General features: G+C 36.0%; 1 protein-coding gene across 5 annotated transcripts in view; it reads right to left on the bottom strand.

Annotated features, from left to right (window-relative positions):
• The window catches only part of Chl1 (cell adhesion molecule L1 like), a 207,346-nt gene that overhangs the window by 63,879 nt on the left and 122,285 nt on the right, over positions 1-21,182 (bottom strand). For all 5 annotated transcript variants that reach the window (XM_031382773.1, XM_031382772.1, XM_031382776.1 and 2 more), the window contains 4 exons: positions 19,660-19,827; positions 14,210-14,315; positions 13,068-13,255; positions 227-349 (listed from right to left, as the gene is read on the bottom strand). In XM_031382773.1, the coding sequence (XP_031238633.1) occupies positions 227-349; positions 13,068-13,255; positions 14,210-14,315; positions 19,660-19,750 (508 nt within the window). In that variant the 5' untranslated portion in view covers positions 19,751-19,827. The remainder of the gene's footprint in view (positions 1-226; positions 350-13,067; positions 13,256-14,209; positions 14,316-19,659; positions 19,828-21,182) is intronic.

Below are 21,182 nucleotides of genomic sequence, written 5' to 3'. Positions count from 1 at the left end.
TTTTTGAGGCATGTTCTATCATCTGACTCATCCCCTCCCCTTCAAATACTTTAAAATCAAGAGACATGATGATCTTCCAGTGCCTTCACATATACACTCCAGTTTATACTTAGGAGTAAGAGTAGAATTGCAAATGTATCTAATTTTGATTGCTTTCATTGTGTCATATACATAGTTGTTCATGGAATTAAGGTGAACTCGATTGATGGAACAGAACACTACTTACCAATATTCATCCAATAGATGTGCAAAGGTGGGAGACCTTTGGGAGGGTTGCAGGGTAAGACTATGGAATCCCCTTCTTCTACATCAATGGGTTCAATTTTTTCTTTTGGGAACTTTGGAACACCTGATAAAATGATCACCATGAAACATTCATTTTAACATAACTCTAATATGTTCTATGTTACTAATAACTGACATTCCTCTTATCTTTTAAAAAAATGAGCAACTAGGAAATTAAGCACCCCATGTTATTATTCTCATATCTACCTTACAGAGGAAAATACTATTAAGAATCTGGCATGACAAGGCTGCCCAATGGCCTTTCTTCTCCATCTGTTCCTCCAGTTCAAATCCCCTGGCTCTACAGCAGAAAGCACTTGCATCTTCTCTCCACCCATGTGCCATTGATCCCACTGTTCTTCTCCTTCCAATCTTTGTCACTGATGCCTTGCTTTGTCCCAAGCCCTAACTCCAGCATACACGTCCTGTTAACCCAAGGGCTACTCGTCTCAGAGCAACATGTAGGCTAAAGTCAAACCCATAGCTCTCCTACTACTCCTGAGATCCAATCCCCCAGCTTCATCTCCAGCTCTGTAGCAGGCTACTTGCTTTGGTCTCACATTTTTTTTCTAATCCTATTCCAAGGAATAACAATACTTTCTCCCACAACCTTTCTTCTCCAAACTCACCCAGTACCCCAACCTCCAACACTAGCAGGAATTCCCTTTGCATATACCACCAGAGCAGTCAAGAAAAACAGGGAATACATGCCATCATACTTTCTGAAAATCCACAGAGAAAACAGAAACCAAGAAACTAAATACATACCCAACTAAGGCAAATTCAGAAATCTGCTAGATCTATAATTATCCCAAACCTAGAGGTCTAGACACCATCATAAAAACACTACCAATAGCAGCCAAAGCAATATTTCTCCACTAGAGTCTAGCTACCCTGCCACAGCAGGCCTTGAATATTTCTTCATAGCTGAAACACAAGTAGAAGACTTTAAAACTAACTACATAGATAACTACATGATTAGACATTCTTAGAAGAGGAAATTAGTAAGTCCCTTAAAGAAATCTAAGAAAACAGAAAGTACGAGGTAATGAATTCATAAATTCCTTAAAGAGAGCCATGGAAACACAATACTGGAGGAAATTAATAAATCCCTTAAAGAAATGAAAAACTAGCAACATCAACAAAAACAAACATACATACAAACAAAAAAACCCACAACCCACAAGCAATCTGTAAAAGAAAATGAATAAAGCTGTTCAAGACATAAAAATGGAAATAGAATCAATAAGGAGAACATAAATGAATGGAATTCTGGAAAAGAAAGCAGGAATTTGAACAGGAGCTACAGAAGAAAGTATCACCAACAAAATATAAGATATGGTAGAGAGAATCTAAGGCAGTGGATATAAGATAGAAGAAATGGATACATCAGTCAAAAGGTAATGTTAAACCTAAAAAAATTCTTGACACAAAACATCAAATGGTCTCTCTAATTTGGTAATTGGAGAAATTGGTCCAATATTGTACAATCTATATACACTTTCAGCTTGTTTGTTTTTGACAGTGTCTGGCTGTGTACAACTTAAGGGTCTTGAAATCTTGCTTTTTCTATCTTAGCCTCTCTATTAGTAGTATTGTTTATTTCCTGTTTTTACACTATACTATGGTTTTCAGAACAGCTTATATATTTCAAAAGTATTTATATACCCAAAAGAAACATAGATGATTAACTAGGGAGATTGCTTGTAAGAGAACAACAAAGAGTGAAACTGAAAGCTTTGCTTGAAGTTTGTAACTTTTGTATCAAGTTTGAAGAAGAGGACTTTATAAGTTACTCTTTCTCTGAAATGAATGTTTTACCAAATTATCACACCTAATGAACCAAATTCTTACCCTCACCTAATGTCTGTGCCACCTTCCAAGCAGAACCATTGTTCATTGAAACAGTTGGTGAATGACTTTATGGATAGACCATCTTAATACATACACCATTTCTTTTTTTGTCTTTTATATTTTTCTTTCTTCTTTTTCTTTTTCTTTTTCTTTTTTACAAACCCTTGTGTCGAGTGCTGACTTTCAATAGATCTCAGTGAGGAAGTTGCTCTGCTATGTAGGAAACTATACACCATTTCTTAAATGAATGTAGCCTGTTCTCTGTGGGCTGAGAATAAAGTCACTCACTCAAGTCAAATAGCTTTGACCATAACAGGAAGTCTGTATCCAAAAATCGTGCCTACAATTCATATCTTGGTGCAGTAGAACTATCAACTCTCAGCTTAGCTACGATGGAGGTAAAATCTTTTGGTGATGTGAGGGTTATTGAAGTACAGCCTTATTAAAATTAAATCCACTGTCTAAAAATTATTCTTATTCTGGGCTTGTACCACAGTAAGAGCCAAGATTTTAAACCCTACTAAATACAGAACAAATAAAAAGACTTTATATATTTATGTTCACTTAAGAAAATACTAGTAGTGATGTATTATTTTGAAATACACAGCTAATATGTTTGGAGTTATTTAAAATTCATATTGAGAAAAATGTATTTTTACTATTGCTGTAGATGAGCATCTGCATAAGACTGTTAAATTGATTGTTTTATATCAAACAACCTTTATAATACTTATTTTTATCACTATAATATTTTATAAATTTTAAGGAATATGACAAAAAAGGTATTGTAGGTATTGAAAGGGGTGTCTCTGGGAGGAGTTGGGGCACAATGGGGAAACAAGAATGTGATTTAATTCTATTTACTTAAAATATGTTTTAAAATGTTAACAAATTCAGATAAATTGAAATCATGTAACTTTTTTCATCATAATGTAATAAAAGTTTTTTAAAAAAAGGGGGGGTCTCCATCAAATCTCTTCTTTCAGAGATCAGAAAATCCAGTGGAAGAGGAGGTAGAAAAATTGTATGGGCCAGAGGTGATGAGAAGGATATCAGGAGAACAAAGCCATCTGAATCAACTAATAAATGTTCATATCAGATCAGAGAGACTTGAGCAGCAAATTCCGGGGTTATATTGGTCTGCACCTGGCTCTCCCTATGTATGATATACTTATGCTTTTATGAGATTCTTCACTATGAGATCGAGTGGGTCCCTAACTCTTGTGCTTGTGCTAAGGAGTCTTTTTCCTTCTGTTGTGTTGCTCTGTCCAAATTCAATGATTGTTTTGGTTTACTTTATTATACTTTATTTTGTCATGTTTGGTTGTTATCTACTAGTAGCCTCTTATTTGTTTGTTCATTCATATAAGATAGAAAGTTGTGGATCTTGAAGAAGAGAGAACATATAGGATTTAAGGGGAGTAGAGGAAAGGAAAACTATAATCAGGATACACTATAAAAGAATCTCTTTTCACTAAAGAAAGAAAAAGTATCCAGCATAAGTTTCTGTATACTTTCAAGATAGTTTGTAGACACACTAGATGGTTCACTAGGCAAGTCTGAGTTCATTTCCTGGAGCACATCTGGTTAAAGGAGAAAACTGATGCCTGAAGTTGTCCTCTGACATCTGCACTTGTGCTCTGACACACACACACACACACACACACACACACAGAGAGAGAGAGAGAGAGAGAGAGAGAGAGAGAAACACACACAAATGTAAAATTTTAAACCATTAAAGATATTTCTGAGCCAACATACTGCTGCTGTGTGCTATGAATGTTTTTCTGAGATGCAATACAAACCACAGGATTTGCTCATTTTGGTTCCCACAGACATGAAATCATCTTTCTCCAAACACTGTGATTTCTTTTGTACATTTGATGTTGTCTTCCTCTGTCTGACTTTATTGCTATGTCAGTGAATATGATTGGCAAATACCCTATTCAAGTCATTAGCTATACTAAACAAACAAAAATATCAAGGCACACATGAGGCAGTGGGAAACAGACAATGAAGAACAAATTTGATCACTCTGAGTTGCAAAAAGAACTTCCACCTTGGGATGACTCCATTAAGTGCAATTCTAAATGAAATGGAAACAACACTGGAAAGGAGAGTTTCCAATATTCATTCTATTGTCTCCTCCTCACATTGGAATGGGTTCCCCAAGGAGCAAGTATGGGAAGAATGCAAGTCAGAACTACATGGACTTGCAGCCAAGACCAGTGTTTCAAATTCATATAAAAATTTACACATATATGGATATCCAAAATGTATTCTGCCTGAACATTATATAGTTGTCTTCCAATTCTTCTGAGGAATTTTCAAGTTTGCACTGTGGAATCACACAAGTTCTGATTCAGAACGATGGTTGTCGGATGACATCTACCGAACAGCCCTGGGCTTTGGGACTTTTTAATGAGTTTTCCACTTATTTTCTATGTTTAAGCAGTAATTCATAAGAGATTGCTATATTTTCTGAAAACCGAAGGTTCTTATTTTTGAATCTCAGTTTTGCACGTCTGGCCAGTCTCTACAAAATTTACATTGAGTGCTTCTGTCCTTTTTCTCTGTATTTATCATGTAGCCCTTTGGCCTCCATACCACCCTCAGGCTTCAGGACAAATTTGCTGCCATTTTCTTGTGCCATGTTCCAGGTGTTTACAATGAGCTTGTTGTCTAAATTCAAGGACTTTCCCAAGCTCAGCAGGAAGAAGTGGAGTTTGGAACCATAGCAACAGCACAGGAAATATTCAAGGTCTGCATCCTTTCAGCCATTGATGGATCTTTCTGGGTCATCACATTTATGCGAGATTTTATTTGTTGACGTTGGCTGGATGTATGAATAACAGTCATCCTTGAATCATGCATTTTCTACAGGTACCATGACATTCCTACTAAGAGACAGAAGGGTTGTTGAATACCTTCACTGTTAGCATGCCAAGGATAAAATAATATGCCAGCTAATGCTCCGGCATGGATTGACAGGAAGTGCTCCTTACCCATATGAAAAATTAATAAATGTGTTACATACTCAAACCTCCAAATTCAAATGACTTATTTAGTATGGCTTGCCACACTCAGAACCAGTGTACGCTAGTATGGAAGTTAGCAGTGTGCTTGGACTTTGATGAATCTGTTTACACTCAGGACCAAAGGACAACATGGGAAGAGAAGAAGCACACATAGGAAAAATGATGGGGGTATATGATTCCCTATCTAATATGCAAACAATGCAGGGCCTAATATGGATACCTGGCTTGCTTGAAAGTAGAAAATTAATAAGATATATGGATCAGTAGTTGGAAATCTGCTCCCTCAAAGCATGTAGAAAAGTCTAATGATTCAAACAGATAACACAGTAGATGAAGTATTGGCATTCTTATATTAATTATGTCTACATTATGAAATTCCATTTCCCAAACTTTAAACTTGTAGTTAGTTCAGTGGGCATTTAATCCATCCATAGTATAAAGGAAAGGAAAAGACCATTTATAAGTCTACCAAGGCCTTAAATACTCACTGTAAATCTTCAGAACAATGTGTAACTAGATAAATGAGCATCAGGAAACAGTCAAGCTTATATATCACCTAATTTAAGGTCTCAGAGGAATATTAGAAAAGAAATTAATTAATCTGGATTGTTTTGTTATTATTTGCTGACCTTGAAACTTCTAGGCTTCACTATGGGAGAGCAAGAACATTTTTACCTTTACAATAGATGTTCTCTTTTGCTTTATGTTGCTGTGAAAACATCATGAATCAAAACAATTTATGGAGTATAGGATTTATTGGGCTTATATGTTCAGGTCACAATCCATTATTGAGAGAAGTGAGGACAGGAAATCAAGCAGGAACTGAAGTATATATTATGGAAGGATACTGTTGGTTGGCTTATCTCTGGCTCACCCTCATCTGGCTTTCTTTTATAGCCTAGACCTGGCTAGCTGTGGTGATGCCCAGAGTAGACTACATCTCTCTGCATCAATCATCACTCAAAACAACCTCTCATAGACATGGCTACAGGCCAATATGACCTGGGCACTTGCTCAGTTGAGATTCTTTCTTCCCAAATGACTCTAGGTTGTATCAAGTTTATGAAGAAAACTAATGAATATAATGTTAAGTTAAATTCTACAAGTCATGTAGATAATTTTAACTCATAAAGAAATGACTATGAAATGAAAACCACCCTGAAAGTGACTGATTGATGTTGTTTCACTGGTGATATCTGTAGCATTATTTATTGAGGAAAAATACAATATTGTTAGTCTTAAGCAATAGCTCACGTTTATGTGAGTCAATTCCTCTCCTTGCTCTTACATTTCTAAAGAGCCCTCCATCATCACAAAAGCTTAGTCATCTCTAGTAGACTTAATCCTGAGTAGTCTTCCTGCAAAGGGATCAGAACTCACCCACTCATCACTGTCTACTTAATTGGGGCTTCAAACATGTCCTGAAATCCCATTATCATCCAGTATAGACGAAATCAAACTTCTATGTATATAATGATACTGCAGATCTATTTGCACAATCAACTGAAGTACTTGGCAACTTCCTCCTCTTCATGATTCTCTGATGGTTCCTTTTCATGTCCATTGTTTAGCACAGTGGATCAATATATAGTACTTACTTAAGAATGTGAGTTCTTAACAATATGAACCAACCAATATCCCCAGAGCTCCCAGGGTCTAAACCACCAACTAAAGAGTACACATGGAGGGACCTATGGCTCCACCTGCATGTGTAGCAGAGGATGGCCTTGTGGGACATCACTGAGAGGAGAGGCCCTTGGTCTCATGAAGGCTTGATGCCACAGTATAGGGGAATGCCAGGACAGTGAAGTGGGAATTGGTGACTTAGTGAGCAGGGAGAGGGGGGGATGGGATAGGGAAGTTTTTGGAGGGGATAAAATTTGCAATGTAAATAAAGAAGACATCTAATAAAGAAAAAGAATGTGAGTTCTTAAAAGAAAAAAAAAAGAGTGTGAGTTCTTGAAGTCAGGAAGGTGCATATGGCAAACCTTTCCCAGAGATGTATTGACCACAAACTAACTTGCCCACTTGATTCAAGATACAGTAAACCTACAAATGGGGACTCTATTGGAGCCTTACAACTTCAGGTGCTGCCAGCAAGGTTTGAAAACATCTCAATCTGATTATCTCAATATTCAGAAGAAAAAAAAACTCTTCTTACTTAAAAACATGTGACAAAAAACATGTTCTGTGTTTGGAGCAGTAGTTCTCAACCAATCTGTCACAAACTCTACAGGGGTCACATATCAGATAACCTACCTAGCAGATATTTACATTATGATTTATAATAATGAAAAATTACAGTTATGAAGTTGCAACAAAAGTAATTTTATGGTTGGGGATCACCACAACAAGAAGAACTATATTAAAGGGTCAAATCATTAGGAAGATTGAAAACCACTGCTCTAGAGGGTCCACTAGAAGAAATTAGGGTATATTGGAATTATTCTATTAGATTATGATTTTCCATTTAAAATAGCTGAAACATATGTAAATGACATCTTAAAATCTCAAAGAAATAGAGCAGAAATTTAGTACAGTTGATGACAGATGAGGAACACATATGGAAAAATTTGATTAGCAACCTGAAGGATGCTTAGTATTAGAGAGCCAGAGTATAAGCATTTATATCATCAGTTTAAACTTCAATGATGAAAAAGTAAAGGAAAAGAGTTTTCGTCTACACACATCCTAGTCACAGTCACAGGATATGGCAATCCTTGTTTTGTTTGTTAGGCTATCCCCAATCACTAATGGCTTGGGTAAGTCTCCCCGAAATGCCCAGGTGCTTAATGCTAAGTCTCTATGGCCTCTGCTAGAAGATGCTTGAACTTCTGACAGGTGAAGTCTAATGTTTACCCTTTAGGTTATTGGGATGTCATCTGGAAAGGAAATAAGGGACTGTGGTCCTTGTTCCTTGCACCTTAGATCACAATGTAGGCAGAATTTACTCTCTCACATGTTTTCATCATAATGTGCTTCCATAATACTAGTGCAAAGTAATAGTGACAACCCATCATGGACTGGAGAGTAGAAAACTGTAAACCAAATTAACCTTTTCCTCTTTCTAGATTGGTTGTGTCACTGGCTTTGTTACAGTGTTGGGAAGCTGACGAGTACAACTAGGAAAATGGCTAGCACAGGAAAGGAGCCTAATAATGTCTTGGTGACTAATTCACTGACCAAAACCGTTTGCCATAGACATCCCATTTAGTTATTGGATTTGTCATGGATTTGTAGTGGATGTAATCATCTATATGTCGGGCTGTTTCTGTTATCCTTTTCCAATCAAACTAAACTAGGGTATTATAAAAGTAGAAAACTAAGTATGGGTATAAAAAAAACTTCATTATACTAGATAACAACTTGATAAGAACTTGAGAGATAGAAATTCTAAAACTAGGACCACCAAGTTTCTATCAATATAAAAATAAAGACAATTCCCTAGAGCTTAAGAGAAAAATCCAAGCCGGGTAGTGGTGGCACACTCCTTTAATCCCAGCTTTTGGTAGGCAGAGGCAGTTGGATTTCTGAGTTGGAGGCCAGCCTGGTCTACAGAGTGAGATCCGGGACAGCCAGGGCTATAGTGAGAAACTCTGTCTTGAAAAACCAAAAGAGAGAGAGAGAGAGAGAGAGAGAGAGAGAGAGAGAGAGAGAGAGAGAGAATCCACTGTTAAGCGAAGATTCTTGAAATGGACATATTCATGAACTCCAAAGGACAGGAATGGAAGGTGGATGATGAAGTATTTTCAGAACAGCCAGGAAACAATGCATAAGAAATCATTTTACTCATTTCTACAGCAGCAGAGAAAGAGAACAATTACCTCCATTAAAGCTCTGATCTTTGATCCACCATCTCTTAACTGCAACACTGCCACATTCTGGCCCAAATTATCCTCCTATAATCATCACCTCACTGATAACGCTTAGGTAATGAGAGAAAATATCCTTAAAACCTATTAATTGCTGTACCTTCTATGCAACTGCCCCACTTCTTTCTCTGCAGTAAGTCTAGCTACAGCCATGTCCTTTGTCGCCATAGCAACCACTCGAATTCAGGTTAAGGATCACCCAAACACTTTGTCTTTTACAATGTCCATTTAATCTCTCGTTCATCCTATATTTCTAACCTCATTTCAGTTAAAATATGTATAACAGAGACACAGATATATGAGAACACATACATAGCAGTCTCCAGGCAAATCAGTATATGTTTAGAAAAAAAATGTAAATGTAAATTTTAATTTCAAATATATTCTTTCTGAGGTTTGCTGGACCCACTGGAGCAGAAGCCAAGATTAGAGAGGGCTGACTACATATTAGGTGTTTTCATGATGCTCAGTCACAATGTTCATGGCAATACATTCTGATCCAAAATAGATAGACTTTTCCAGCTGAATAAATGTCCTTTTAAATTTTAATGCCTAAACGCAGTTCCGAAGTACATATGTCCCCGCTCTGCCCATTACTTTTTGCTAGATCATCTCAATTCAGGAGCCCCTTCAGCAGGGTCACCATGTCACATGGTTTTGTTTTGAATACCTAGATAAGACCGTTAGTGAAATTAACTTAGATGATACAAAGGAAGGCAGACACACAAAGGAAATCCTTTACACACTGTCCACTCGACCAAGAACATTATTATCTTCCCCCTGGTCCTGACCTCATCCCGTCCCACTTCCATTAATGTTTAGTATTTTCTTCTTTTTGATTAAAAAAATTCCTAAGTAAAATTATATTCTTAATCAATGTCTCATGTGAGTTTACAAAGTTCAAACTGAAGTAAAATCATACCATATACATTTCTGTATGATTTGCTTATATAATTCCTAGTACTCCTGATTCTCTATTCTGCTGAAAAATATTTTCTGGAAAATTATATGATGATTTATTCATATTACATATGGAATCTTCCCCTCAAAAAAACCTTAAAGTTTCTGAAAAGATGACTCACTAGAACTTCAGAAACTTTTGGAGAGGGGAACTTTGCAAGTCCAGAGCTACATTACTTTATTCTCCAACTCTGTGTTTTCTCTAACACCATTGTGACTGTCAGGAAAATTCATGTAAGTTATGCAAAAGATCCTTAACTTTCTTCAAAGCAAAGACTGTGAATGGCATTAGACAGCATCTGATGCTGGTACCAGAGATTTCCTCATTGAACTATAACTCACATGTCTGATATGTCCACCAGTACATTTAAACATTTTCTGATTTATGACTTTCTTTGTTCCATTGCTATAAAAATATCATGCACTTTTGGCAGACTAGAATGTTAGAATTTGTGCAACCTGGATCTGTGTTTTCAAGCTACTGCCAGTCATAACTGGCCGTAGAACAAACTGTCTCTCCCTGTTATATGAAAGCCAAGCCTTCCCACTTACAGTTCATTCCACTGTAAGTGAATTGTTATATTTGTCATGTATATGCACTATACACATGTACAAATAAATAAATGCATATAAAGGAAACACACAGGTGCTGGTGCTCCCAAGTCCCTGTTACACAAAAATAAATAAATAAATAAATAAGTTCATATACCTGGACAAGAAAATAAAATAACAATGTGGGATCTTCGTTGAATACATCTTTAAGGAAATGGGTACAAAAGAACCTGAGATACAGGACTAAAATATGCCCTCGTTGTACCTATATCTTAACATGAAACCGCAACAGGAGAGAGGGCACTAAAGAGAGACTCTTGCACCCTTCACTTTGGTTGTTACACTATTGTATTTTCTTCACTTATAAACTTACTGAGTTTAACAGCAATACAGAACATTGAACTGAAGCTAACCCTGATTAAAAGAGATGAAGAGAAGAGGAAAGAGATGAGAGGGGAGGGGAGGGAAAAGGAGGAGGGAAGAGGGAAGAAGGAAGGAAGGAAGGAGAGTACCCCCACCCCATATAGCTATCAAAGTAATGAAGCTAGAAACCCAGATCCAGGTCCAGAATGGTGGATTCTTACCTCCACCTAACCAGTTCACTTTATATTCTCTTTTAAAATTGGGGTACTTTAAAGCCTCAGTTTCATGATCTCAAACTGAATAAAAGGTACTGATTAAAATAAGAAATAAATGTCATCTAATTTCTAACACTTATTTCTCATTTTAGAAAATATTAAGATATTTTTCTCATAGTAGTTAAGCATGAATGAACCTAGAACAATTAGAATGAGGTAAGCTACACAGTGGTGAGGAATTTCAGATGGAGGACAGTGTGAGTCCATTAAGAAATGCTTCATAGAAGCTAGTGCTGCTGTGGGAAAGAGAGGAAGAAAGAAGGAGTGTCAGAGGACAAGGAGGAGGGGAGAGAGAAAGGGCTGGAGGGAGAGAGAGAGAGAAAGAGAGAGAGAGAGAGAAAGAGGGGGGGAGGGTAGTTGAAGGAAAGAACATAGAGGAGAGAAAGAAGGAGGTGAGGAGAATGGCGAGCAGTGGAGGAGTAGGGAAAGACTGAGGGAGAATCTCAACTCCTCCTTCACTGTCTTCACAAGAGTAATTATGCAGGGCAGGGTTAGTCTCTGGGTTGATCAGACTTCCATATAGTCAGTTCAGCTTGTCTAACCCCATACAGAACCACCCACTGACCTAATCATTCATGCTTTTATTGAGGCTTGAAACAAGAGAAGCCAAGTCTTTATACATTTCAACTTTTAGGATTTTCAAATTGTGCTTTGCATTCTGTCTACTTATCATTCATCTGGTCATATGTCATAGGCATACAGGCAAATAAGAATTCTAAGTAAAGTCACTTAGTGTCAATTAAGGATAAATAGACTGTTAAACTCTGTTGAATCTTCTAATATACAAAAATTGGTTATTCAGTCTTTGTTTATCTAGATCATTTCAAAAATTTTGTATATGTAGTGTGTATGTGTGTGTGTGTGAGCACGCACGCGAGTAAGTGAGCGGTAACGGTTATTGAGCGCCTTCTTCCTTATCACTCCACCATGCATTTTGAGACAGGCTATCTCACTGAACTAGAGTGGCTGTCCTGTAAGCTCCAGGGGTCTGTCTGTCTTTCTTTCACAGATATAACACTAACATTATAGGCACAAGCCACTGTGATGACAGCTTTTTACATATTGGGGCTCAAACATAAGATCCAATGCTTCCAGGGCAAATACATTACTGACAGAGCCATCTGTTCAGGCCCCACTTTTCTTTTCTTTTTTCAATCTCAGTCTCTCTCTCCCACCCCCTGTCCCTCCTTGAGTCCCTCCCTCCCTCTCAAATGTTTACTTTTCTCTCATACATTACATCCTGACCACAGTTTCACTTCCCCCCACTCCTTCTAGTGCCACCTCCCACCCCAATCCCCTCATTAACCCCTCCTTTGTTTGCCTTCAGAAAATAAAATAAAATAAAATAAAATAAAATAAAATAAAAAGCAGAGCAAATATCTGAACATGGCCTAACAAGACATTTTAAGACTGGGCACTAATACACAGCTCCGTGCTGGCTAGATGAGGCAACCCAGTAGAAGGAAAAGGGTTTGAAACTCAGGTAAAAGAGTCAGAGACACCCTCCACTCCACAGAATCAATTAAACAGGGTTCATAGCTGCTCACAGGAACTAAAGTGACAAAAACAGACCCTATATTGGTCTGACCTAGGTCCTCTGCATATAACTAATGGTTGTGTAGCTTGGTGTTCTTGTGGAACTTTCAATAATGGACCATGGGTTGCTGACTGACTGTGGGAGGGGTTTTCTCTCTATCTACTGGCTTATAACAAAGAGAGTTTAATAATGATGGCTGACTGAAAGCACACCATGTCTCATTTTTTTAAACCCCTTCCCGAATTCTGGTACCTTTTGATTTTTCAGGCTCTGACTCCCATTCCAGAAGACCCGTTTGTGTGTGTGGCTGCAGGCAGGTACAAACACTTACCTGGAACTATGAACTCTATTTCTTCTGATACTGCGGTTCCTAGTCTATTAGATGCAAAACAGCGGTATTTGCCTTGAAAATGAGAGATGTGGCCCTCATTTGGGATCTTGAACGTGCCTGAATTGTTAGATGCAATTATCCGTGGGTCAGAAAGATCAAAAGGCTTATCATCCTTAGTCCACGAAAATCTAGATGATAAAGTAAAATTCACCCTAAGTATTAGTGACACTTGTTATTTTTAAAAGGTTTTAATAAACAAATGCACAAATGATTAAACCAAGATGATTTGAGTTTTAAATATACACAAAAGATCTTTACAGTGTATAAAACATCAAGCAATCTTTCAAGCAACGTAAATACATGAAAAGCAAGAGAAGGGGTGGAAGGCAGTTCTATTCTTTTTTAAACTGACTTTATCTTGAAAGTGTTTCCAATTAGAAATATAATTATGGGTCATTACTATACTTTAGCACATGTAGTAAAGATAAAGAAGGTGCTACTCTTTGTGAACTTGTGTGTAGAAAACACGCAATCTCACCAAACACACATGCAGACACACACTCAAGTGAACTCTGTTAATCCCCTTTTATCTATATTTTAATCTTTTTTTCAATTCTTTGACATATTTGAAACCATGTTAAATATATATTTCCCAGTTCAAAATTGTCAGTGTTTACAATAGCATTAAAATAATTTTATGATGACATGTCATTTTTGTTGTTATTTTTCCCACTTCAATGCTTTTCCTCTTATAAATAATGTTAAGAAACTATAATTTTACCCTTTGATAAATTTATTTTCAATTTTTTTCTGCAGAGTAATTCTTTATAAATAGTGAGAATACATTAGTAGATAAGAACTGGTTATCACTTTTGGAAAAAAAATAACTTAGAGTTGTATTTGACAAAAAAAACTACAGTTAAGTTCTACCCAAATATGAATACTTTCATGGATAATAATGTAACCATACTTTTGCGACATGTATGAAATAAACACATTTTAATTTTGCATACTGAACTACCATTTACTTAGAAAATCTGTGCTTCAGTCACATGCAAATTAATAGTCTACCTAATGATAATCACGTCAAAACAGCATACTATAAAGTACCATCCAGTATATTTTCACTAATACCCACTTACATTGGTTTAGGGTTTCCTTTCGCTTCACATTCAATTTGAAAATACTCATCGAAGGGAAAGGCCACTTGCACATATGACTGCTTTACAATTGTTGGAACCTGTTGAACTGAACATCAAAACAGTATACTTGAGAAATGAGGTTTTCAAACGTGTCACAAGATTAAATAATAGAGAACAGCATGTGTTTTCTACATTGGTAAGTGTGATGGTTTATCTTCAGTGTTGACTGCATTTGGGGTCATCCAGGAGACACATGACTGAGAGCATCTATCTGGGTGTTTCCAGAAAGCTTTGACTGAAAAAAAGGGAACCATGAGGAATGTGAACTGTCAACAGCACCAGCCAAGGTGCTGGACACCTGGACTGAGGAGAATGGAGGAAGCAACTGAACACTATTCTCCTCTTTCTGTTTCTTGACTATGGACTAACTCTGGCTACTGACAACCACATCATCCTCTCACCTCCTTCCCTGCCACAATGGAATCCATCCAGTCAAATCAGGAACCAGAAAAAAAAAAAACCTCCTTCACTTTAGTGCTTTTTTAGAAGTCCTCTACCATAGTAATGAGAAGAGGAATTAATACAGTAAGACTAATCAAAGAATTTGACTTCTTCTCTGTAGCATATATTTATATCTAGAGAAAACAATGCTTGCTATCTCTTTATATTGCTTCACATATAAATTTAAATTAACCCCAGAAATACATAAGTTTTTAACTCAGAAAAAAAATGTCTTATTGAAACTTTAAAGCATCTATTTTCAAAAATGATTTATTTGCATTGCATTTATGCTGGCATGTGTATTCATTTTTACACATATCTGTCACTTGGAAATTTATCTTTGTCACTTTTCTTATTTCTATTTAAATACCATAATGAACTAATTTAGCATCTCTCACCCAAATGATATCCTATGTCTTTTTTGATAGTTCTTCTATTATAGGGCATGTTTTTTCCCTCTCTCTTTCCACGTAATATATTTCAGTAAATAGTCTCCACCTTACAGACTTTTCTATTATTGGATTATCAGTGTATGATAAATTTGCAGATATGGATGTAATGGAACTGACTCTGGGGATGAATGCTAAAATCATTTCACAACCAATGCATGATTATAGTGGTTCTCATAGCCTGAAACCATTGACTAATGGCTCCTTTAAAACTGCTAAAAATCCATGTTTACTGCAAAAGATTTTTATTTGATTTCTATTTATTGTTTTATTTTGAGAAAAACTTTTCTACAATCTTCCTATTTGACATTTCCCATTTATGAATTCATTTTTTATCTGTTCTCTATTTGAACAGTTATACCCCCTTCTAAAATTAACTTAAAATAAGAGTACACAGAATACATGGATGCTGATGACAGCCACAGATAATGATGTGCATAATGCTATCCTGTGGGTGAGCACTAAATCATGTTAAAGTTGAGTCATTCTTTAGTAAAAAAATCTGACAGCAGTATACTTATATTATTGGTTTGCAATGTAACACAAATCAGTCAGTAGTAGAAACTGATGTAGGCATAGTGTTTTTCTGAAATGCAATTGGTAGCCAAGGAAATGATTACTGAGTACAATTCAACTGTAAAGCACATACAGGACTTGCAATCCTGGACTTGCAATACAGACACTGGCCAAGTCTGGATTTCTTTGTCATCTTAAAAACTGCAAGCTATCCAAAGTGTTTCTGTTCAACTGGACTATAAATAACAATGTTTAAAACATCAAAAGTTAAAACTGAATGTATTTACTTGAAAATTCTTTAAATTCAATCTAATAATATGTTAAAATGAATAATACCTTATGAAAAATTATAAACACCAGAGGAAGAGTTGCATTATTATAAATCTAAATCTAACCCCTAACCCTAACCCTAACCCTAATCCAGCTTCCTGTAAATATTTAAATTAAAAAATGGGAAATTATACATTTCAGCCAGATGATTCATATTACTATTTTTCTTAAGCAATTATTACAATATGAAATCTAAAACCCAACTTGTATGTTTCTTCTACACTGTACTATTTTTACCTAATTTTTGATCCATGTATGATTTTTGGACCAATCCACAGTAGTCTTTAGAAAAAGTATAGGTTTGGTGAGCTATGTAGATCTGACAAATGCTTATACATCTTTTAACAGACAATCAAAATTTCCCATTACTTAGCACTGGCATCAATCTAATTAGGAAAGTCACTGATGTTTGGAAGCTTTTTTTGTTCAGGCTTATAGTAAAGGACACAAGTCTTATATATAATAATAATTGTTGCTTGAACACTCAGATTTGGTCATTGACAGTTATATTTATATTGCCAGTTTATCTTGAAGTTTCAGAATTATTTGGTTCATTCTAAGGAAAAATATGTGTATATAACCATCTGAACAACCATAATCTGTTGTCTGTCAACCATGTTTTCAAAAAATAGTGTGTGCAGAAGCAATAATATAATCAATAAATAAGAAAATCCTTTCACCTTAATGCAGCAGAATTATTTTACATCTATTTTACAGTGCATCCAGTGTTGTGCAGGGGTAGAGAACTGTCTGAGTTAATTTAGTTCTATGAATTCACCTATTTTAAGCTTAAGCAAAATTGTTTTGGTTTGGGGGTATAAGGATATAAGTTCTTATCCATGAAATACACATCTGTTGTACCATTCATGCGATCATTCATGTTAGGGAAACAGAAATTATCCTAGTATATATCTCAAAGAATCAAAAATGACAATGGTGGTACAGAGGGAAGGAACAGACACAAGACTATTATTTTTAAAATGCTTAGATCTCACACATTATTTAAATGTATCTCTGAAGCATCCACAAGCCAGCATTTAAGCATCAACAATCAGCTTAGACTTAATAACCTAACGTTTTCTCAACTTAAAAATTGCATTTATTCTTTTTTTTTTTGCCTAATAAATGTAATAAGTCATTGTCCCTACATTGCACATAATGATTCAAATCCAGGTGTTATCCGGTGGGTGTTGATCATCATTTTAGTAATTGCTAAAATCATCCACACACTCATTGGCAGTTGTCTTGTTTCTGATTAATCCCATTTCTAAACAGAATGGATATTGAGCTTCTTGCAAGTTCATCCTGTTCTAATTCTATTGCATTTACAAAGGGGGGGGGGAGACAACAGCAGCAGTCCCACAGATACCAGCTAATAACTTGAGAACAACTTGTTTATTACAACATTATTCTTTCTTAAATTTGCTAAGGTTGTAAAGGTTCTGCAATAACTAATTATTCAGGGAAAGGAGCTAATAACCTTTGGGTGTTTGTATGAATACATATTCCACATTACAAATCCTTTCCTCTGTAATTAGGCCAATTACAGAGACACCAGACTCGTTGACATTCAAATTGGATACCTGCCTTGGTCACATTTACTATTGAGTGCTCCAGAGTGCCAAAATAAATGGGCAATATTCTGCTGCTCTGAAAACATGCTATTAATATTTTATAACTATTGTCTGAGGACATTACAGCATGACCATTTATAAGTAACTGAGACTATCAGAATAATAATAAGTGACATGAGCTAATACAACATTTCACATACTTCATTACTAAAGAGTAAGTGCAAATCCACAGAGTATGTATGTGTTTGTTAGAGACTGAGGTCAGCGGCTTCACTCTGGAATCCCAGATGCATCTTTGCTAACCTTAATGTGGACCTGCACTCTTAGACAAGAGAGGATCTAATGGGGATGGAGAGTTGGGTCAGCAGTTAAAAACACTTGCTCACTTCCAGGGGACCTTCATGTGTGTCTGTGCACCATGTATTCAGTGCCATCTTTAGGCTCCGTTTCGCACCAGGCATGTACACAATACACAGACACACATGCAGGCAAAACAAAACAAAAACAACAACCCACCCCAACCCACATAACGTAATTTATTTAAAAGATAAAATATAGTCAATGTGATGGTATATTATATTCTCAGATGTTCAATGGTGAATTTTGATATGCTTGTAGAAGTTGTAAGATTTCAGCTACACGTGAAAAGAATGGTACATGTGAACATAACCATGTGTGTATGTAGAACAGAGAAATGAACTTCCTTAGCAGATGAAATTACAGAAACAGAGGATGAAGCATCTGGTAAGAATAGAACCGTGTAGATTCTCACCCGACTACCAGGACACTGTGTGGTGCAAAATATAGCTTCTTTAAAGTAATTAAGAGTGACATTCAGAGGAGATTTTAAAACACATAACAAGTGATTTTCTTACTTTCTAGTCACAATGAGTCTAAGTACTTCAAAAGGAAAATTTTATGTTAATATTAGTACTTTTAAAATATTGATCACATTGTCTGAGAAAAGGAATGTAACATTAGCATTTACATGATCTATAATATGCATATCTCAAAAACCTTTTTATATGTAGAAAAATCTTCTAATTATCTACATTCCTTCCTTTATAGACCATTACACAAGTCATGTTTACAGTTGCATTATTTTAGAACTATTAATATTATAATTTGTTGAAATATATGGCTAACCTTCTGCATGCAGTTTTACTAAGGTATTATAAATATGTATTCATAAGACCACTGACTAATGACTTAAAATAATCCATATCCTACAATACACTAGACTGGGAGGCAATATGGGCAATAAGACTTGGAATGCTAACAGGACTTTTTGTTATTTTGATAAGTCAATGTTCCCATTTTTAAGTTAAATTTTGTTTGGGAAAGAATATGAGGCTTCTGGGGCTGGAGAGATGTCTCAACACTTATTACCATGTACTGCTGCTCTTGCAAAGGGACCGAATCAGTTCCTACCTCCAGTGTCAGATCTATCACCCCAACTTCAGGAGGATGTGACTCAGAGGGCACAGTCACTCAAACACATATACCCTCCCACCTGACCACACATATAAATAATTGAAAATGAATCAAATCGTTTAAAAAGTGTGATTTAGGCCGGGCGGTGGTGGCGCACACCTTTAATCCCAGCACTTGGGAGGCAGAGGCAGGCAGATTTCTGAGTTTGAGGCCAGTCTGGTCTACAGAGTGAGTTCCAGGCCAGCCAGGGCTATACAGAGAAACCCTGTCTCGAAAAAAAAGTGTGATTTATTCCTTTTTGTTATATTTTTAATGTTAGTAAATGTTCTAGATCATGTTTTTCCTAGAAATAAACTAACCTAAATATACAAAAGTAAAAGCTTCCTGTAATATTCCATTTCATCTTGCACATATGACAAATATCTACTATCTCCCTTATGTTTCTTGTAAACAACTAAGGTTGTTTGTAAAGCAAAATAACTAAGTTGAAAAGTTATCAGTGCAGCTGAATATCCTAGCCTGGAAAAACTAACCATGACCCTTATGATAGTTCAGATATTGCATGCAAAACTTATATTCACAATCCACGTGAGTTCTACTTAAAATGCAGACAAAAATTTCCATAACAGGGAATCTGTGCTTTTACCTGAGAGTGGTATTTCAGCTGCTGACAATTTTAACAGGAGGAAAATTAGACCCAGGATCAGTCCTCTTCCATGTAATGGCAACCCCATCATTCCTCAGCAAGGAGGCAACGTGCAAAGACTCAGAAAGTTCTCTAATACTGTCTGTTCACTGAGGAAATGAGAGAAACCTGCAAAACAAAACAAAACAAAACTATAAACAGGATATCTGCTAATCGACTTAAAATGTGAATGCAGCATAAATTAAACGCTCTAGTTATTAACAAGTTGATGAACCAACTATCTACTAACAAAACAATTTAAGAGCCAAGAGATAGTTAAGATACGATATATTTGTAAACCATGAGCCATTCCAATGAATCCTATTTGTAAGTCAGACTATGATTTACATGGAAAGCTGTTTCTTACACTGTAAGTCCATGGCTATGGGAGTAATTTCATTAATTTTATTCAGAAAGTAGTGCTCTCTTCGTTAATTCAATACGTTAACACTAAGGATTACAAAGACAAGTCTGGACTCTTCTTGTAAAGTGCATTTTATATTCAAAACATCACAACATGAGATGGTATGTCTAGGAAAAACAGAGGGGAAAAGTGAGGTTTAAGGAGACAGAATTGGTACAGTAGAGAGCTAATCATGAAAGCATGAGGATCCGAGTTTGAATCTGAAGAAACAAAGGAAAATGTAGGTGTGGCTGGGCATGGTAACAAAACCAGTGCTGGAGCAGCATAGAGGAGGATTCTGAGCCCTCACTGACTAGCTAGTCCAGCCGATCAGTTACCTATAGGTTCGATGAAAGGCCCTGTCTCAAAAAGTAGCATTAGCAATATTGGGTATATCTAAATGGGGTGAAAAGATGGAAATTCATTGTATTCATGCATGAAATTATGAAAGCATAAAAATAAAAATTATAAAGGTAGAGAGTGATGAAGGAATATGTACACACATAAATACAATCACTCATGGACATTCACAGGCATCCATTTCCACCTAGGCACAAACATATACATACACATGTACACATACCTCTACACACATAAGCACACAAGCACACACGCACACACAGACACACACACACACACACACACACACACACACACACACACACACACATCCCCCAAATGGACAAAGGCAATACATTTTAAGTAAAATTTACAAGGATGCTGTTCTTTCAAGCAGAAGAAAATTCATCAGCTGATTTCCATTTAAAAATAAAATAGGGCTTAAGTTTTTGGCTTTCTTTCCTTCCTGTTATTAGTTCATTTTCCTTCGTGAAATATTATGGCATCATCTTCACATTACCCACAGTAGACCAGATATGATAACACAATAATTTGCTCAGGGATGTAACTGTCTTCAAGAATGCAATTTTCTTATTCCTAAAAAAATCAATTACTTTATTTGTTCATTAAATATTAATACAGAAACAGATCACTACATTTTTAAAAAAAGTTTTATTGTACTATAATGAGAAAAGTTACATGATTTCAATTTATCTGAATTTGTTAACATTTAAAAACATAT

The sequence above is a fragment of the Mastomys coucha genome, unplaced genomic scaffold (genome assembly GCF_008632895.1).
Source record: "Mastomys coucha isolate ucsf_1 unplaced genomic scaffold, UCSF_Mcou_1 pScaffold20, whole genome shotgun sequence".
Classification (NCBI taxonomy): domain Eukaryota; kingdom Metazoa; phylum Chordata; class Mammalia; order Rodentia; family Muridae; genus Mastomys; species Mastomys coucha.
This window is presented reverse-complemented; position numbering and strand designations above follow the sequence as displayed.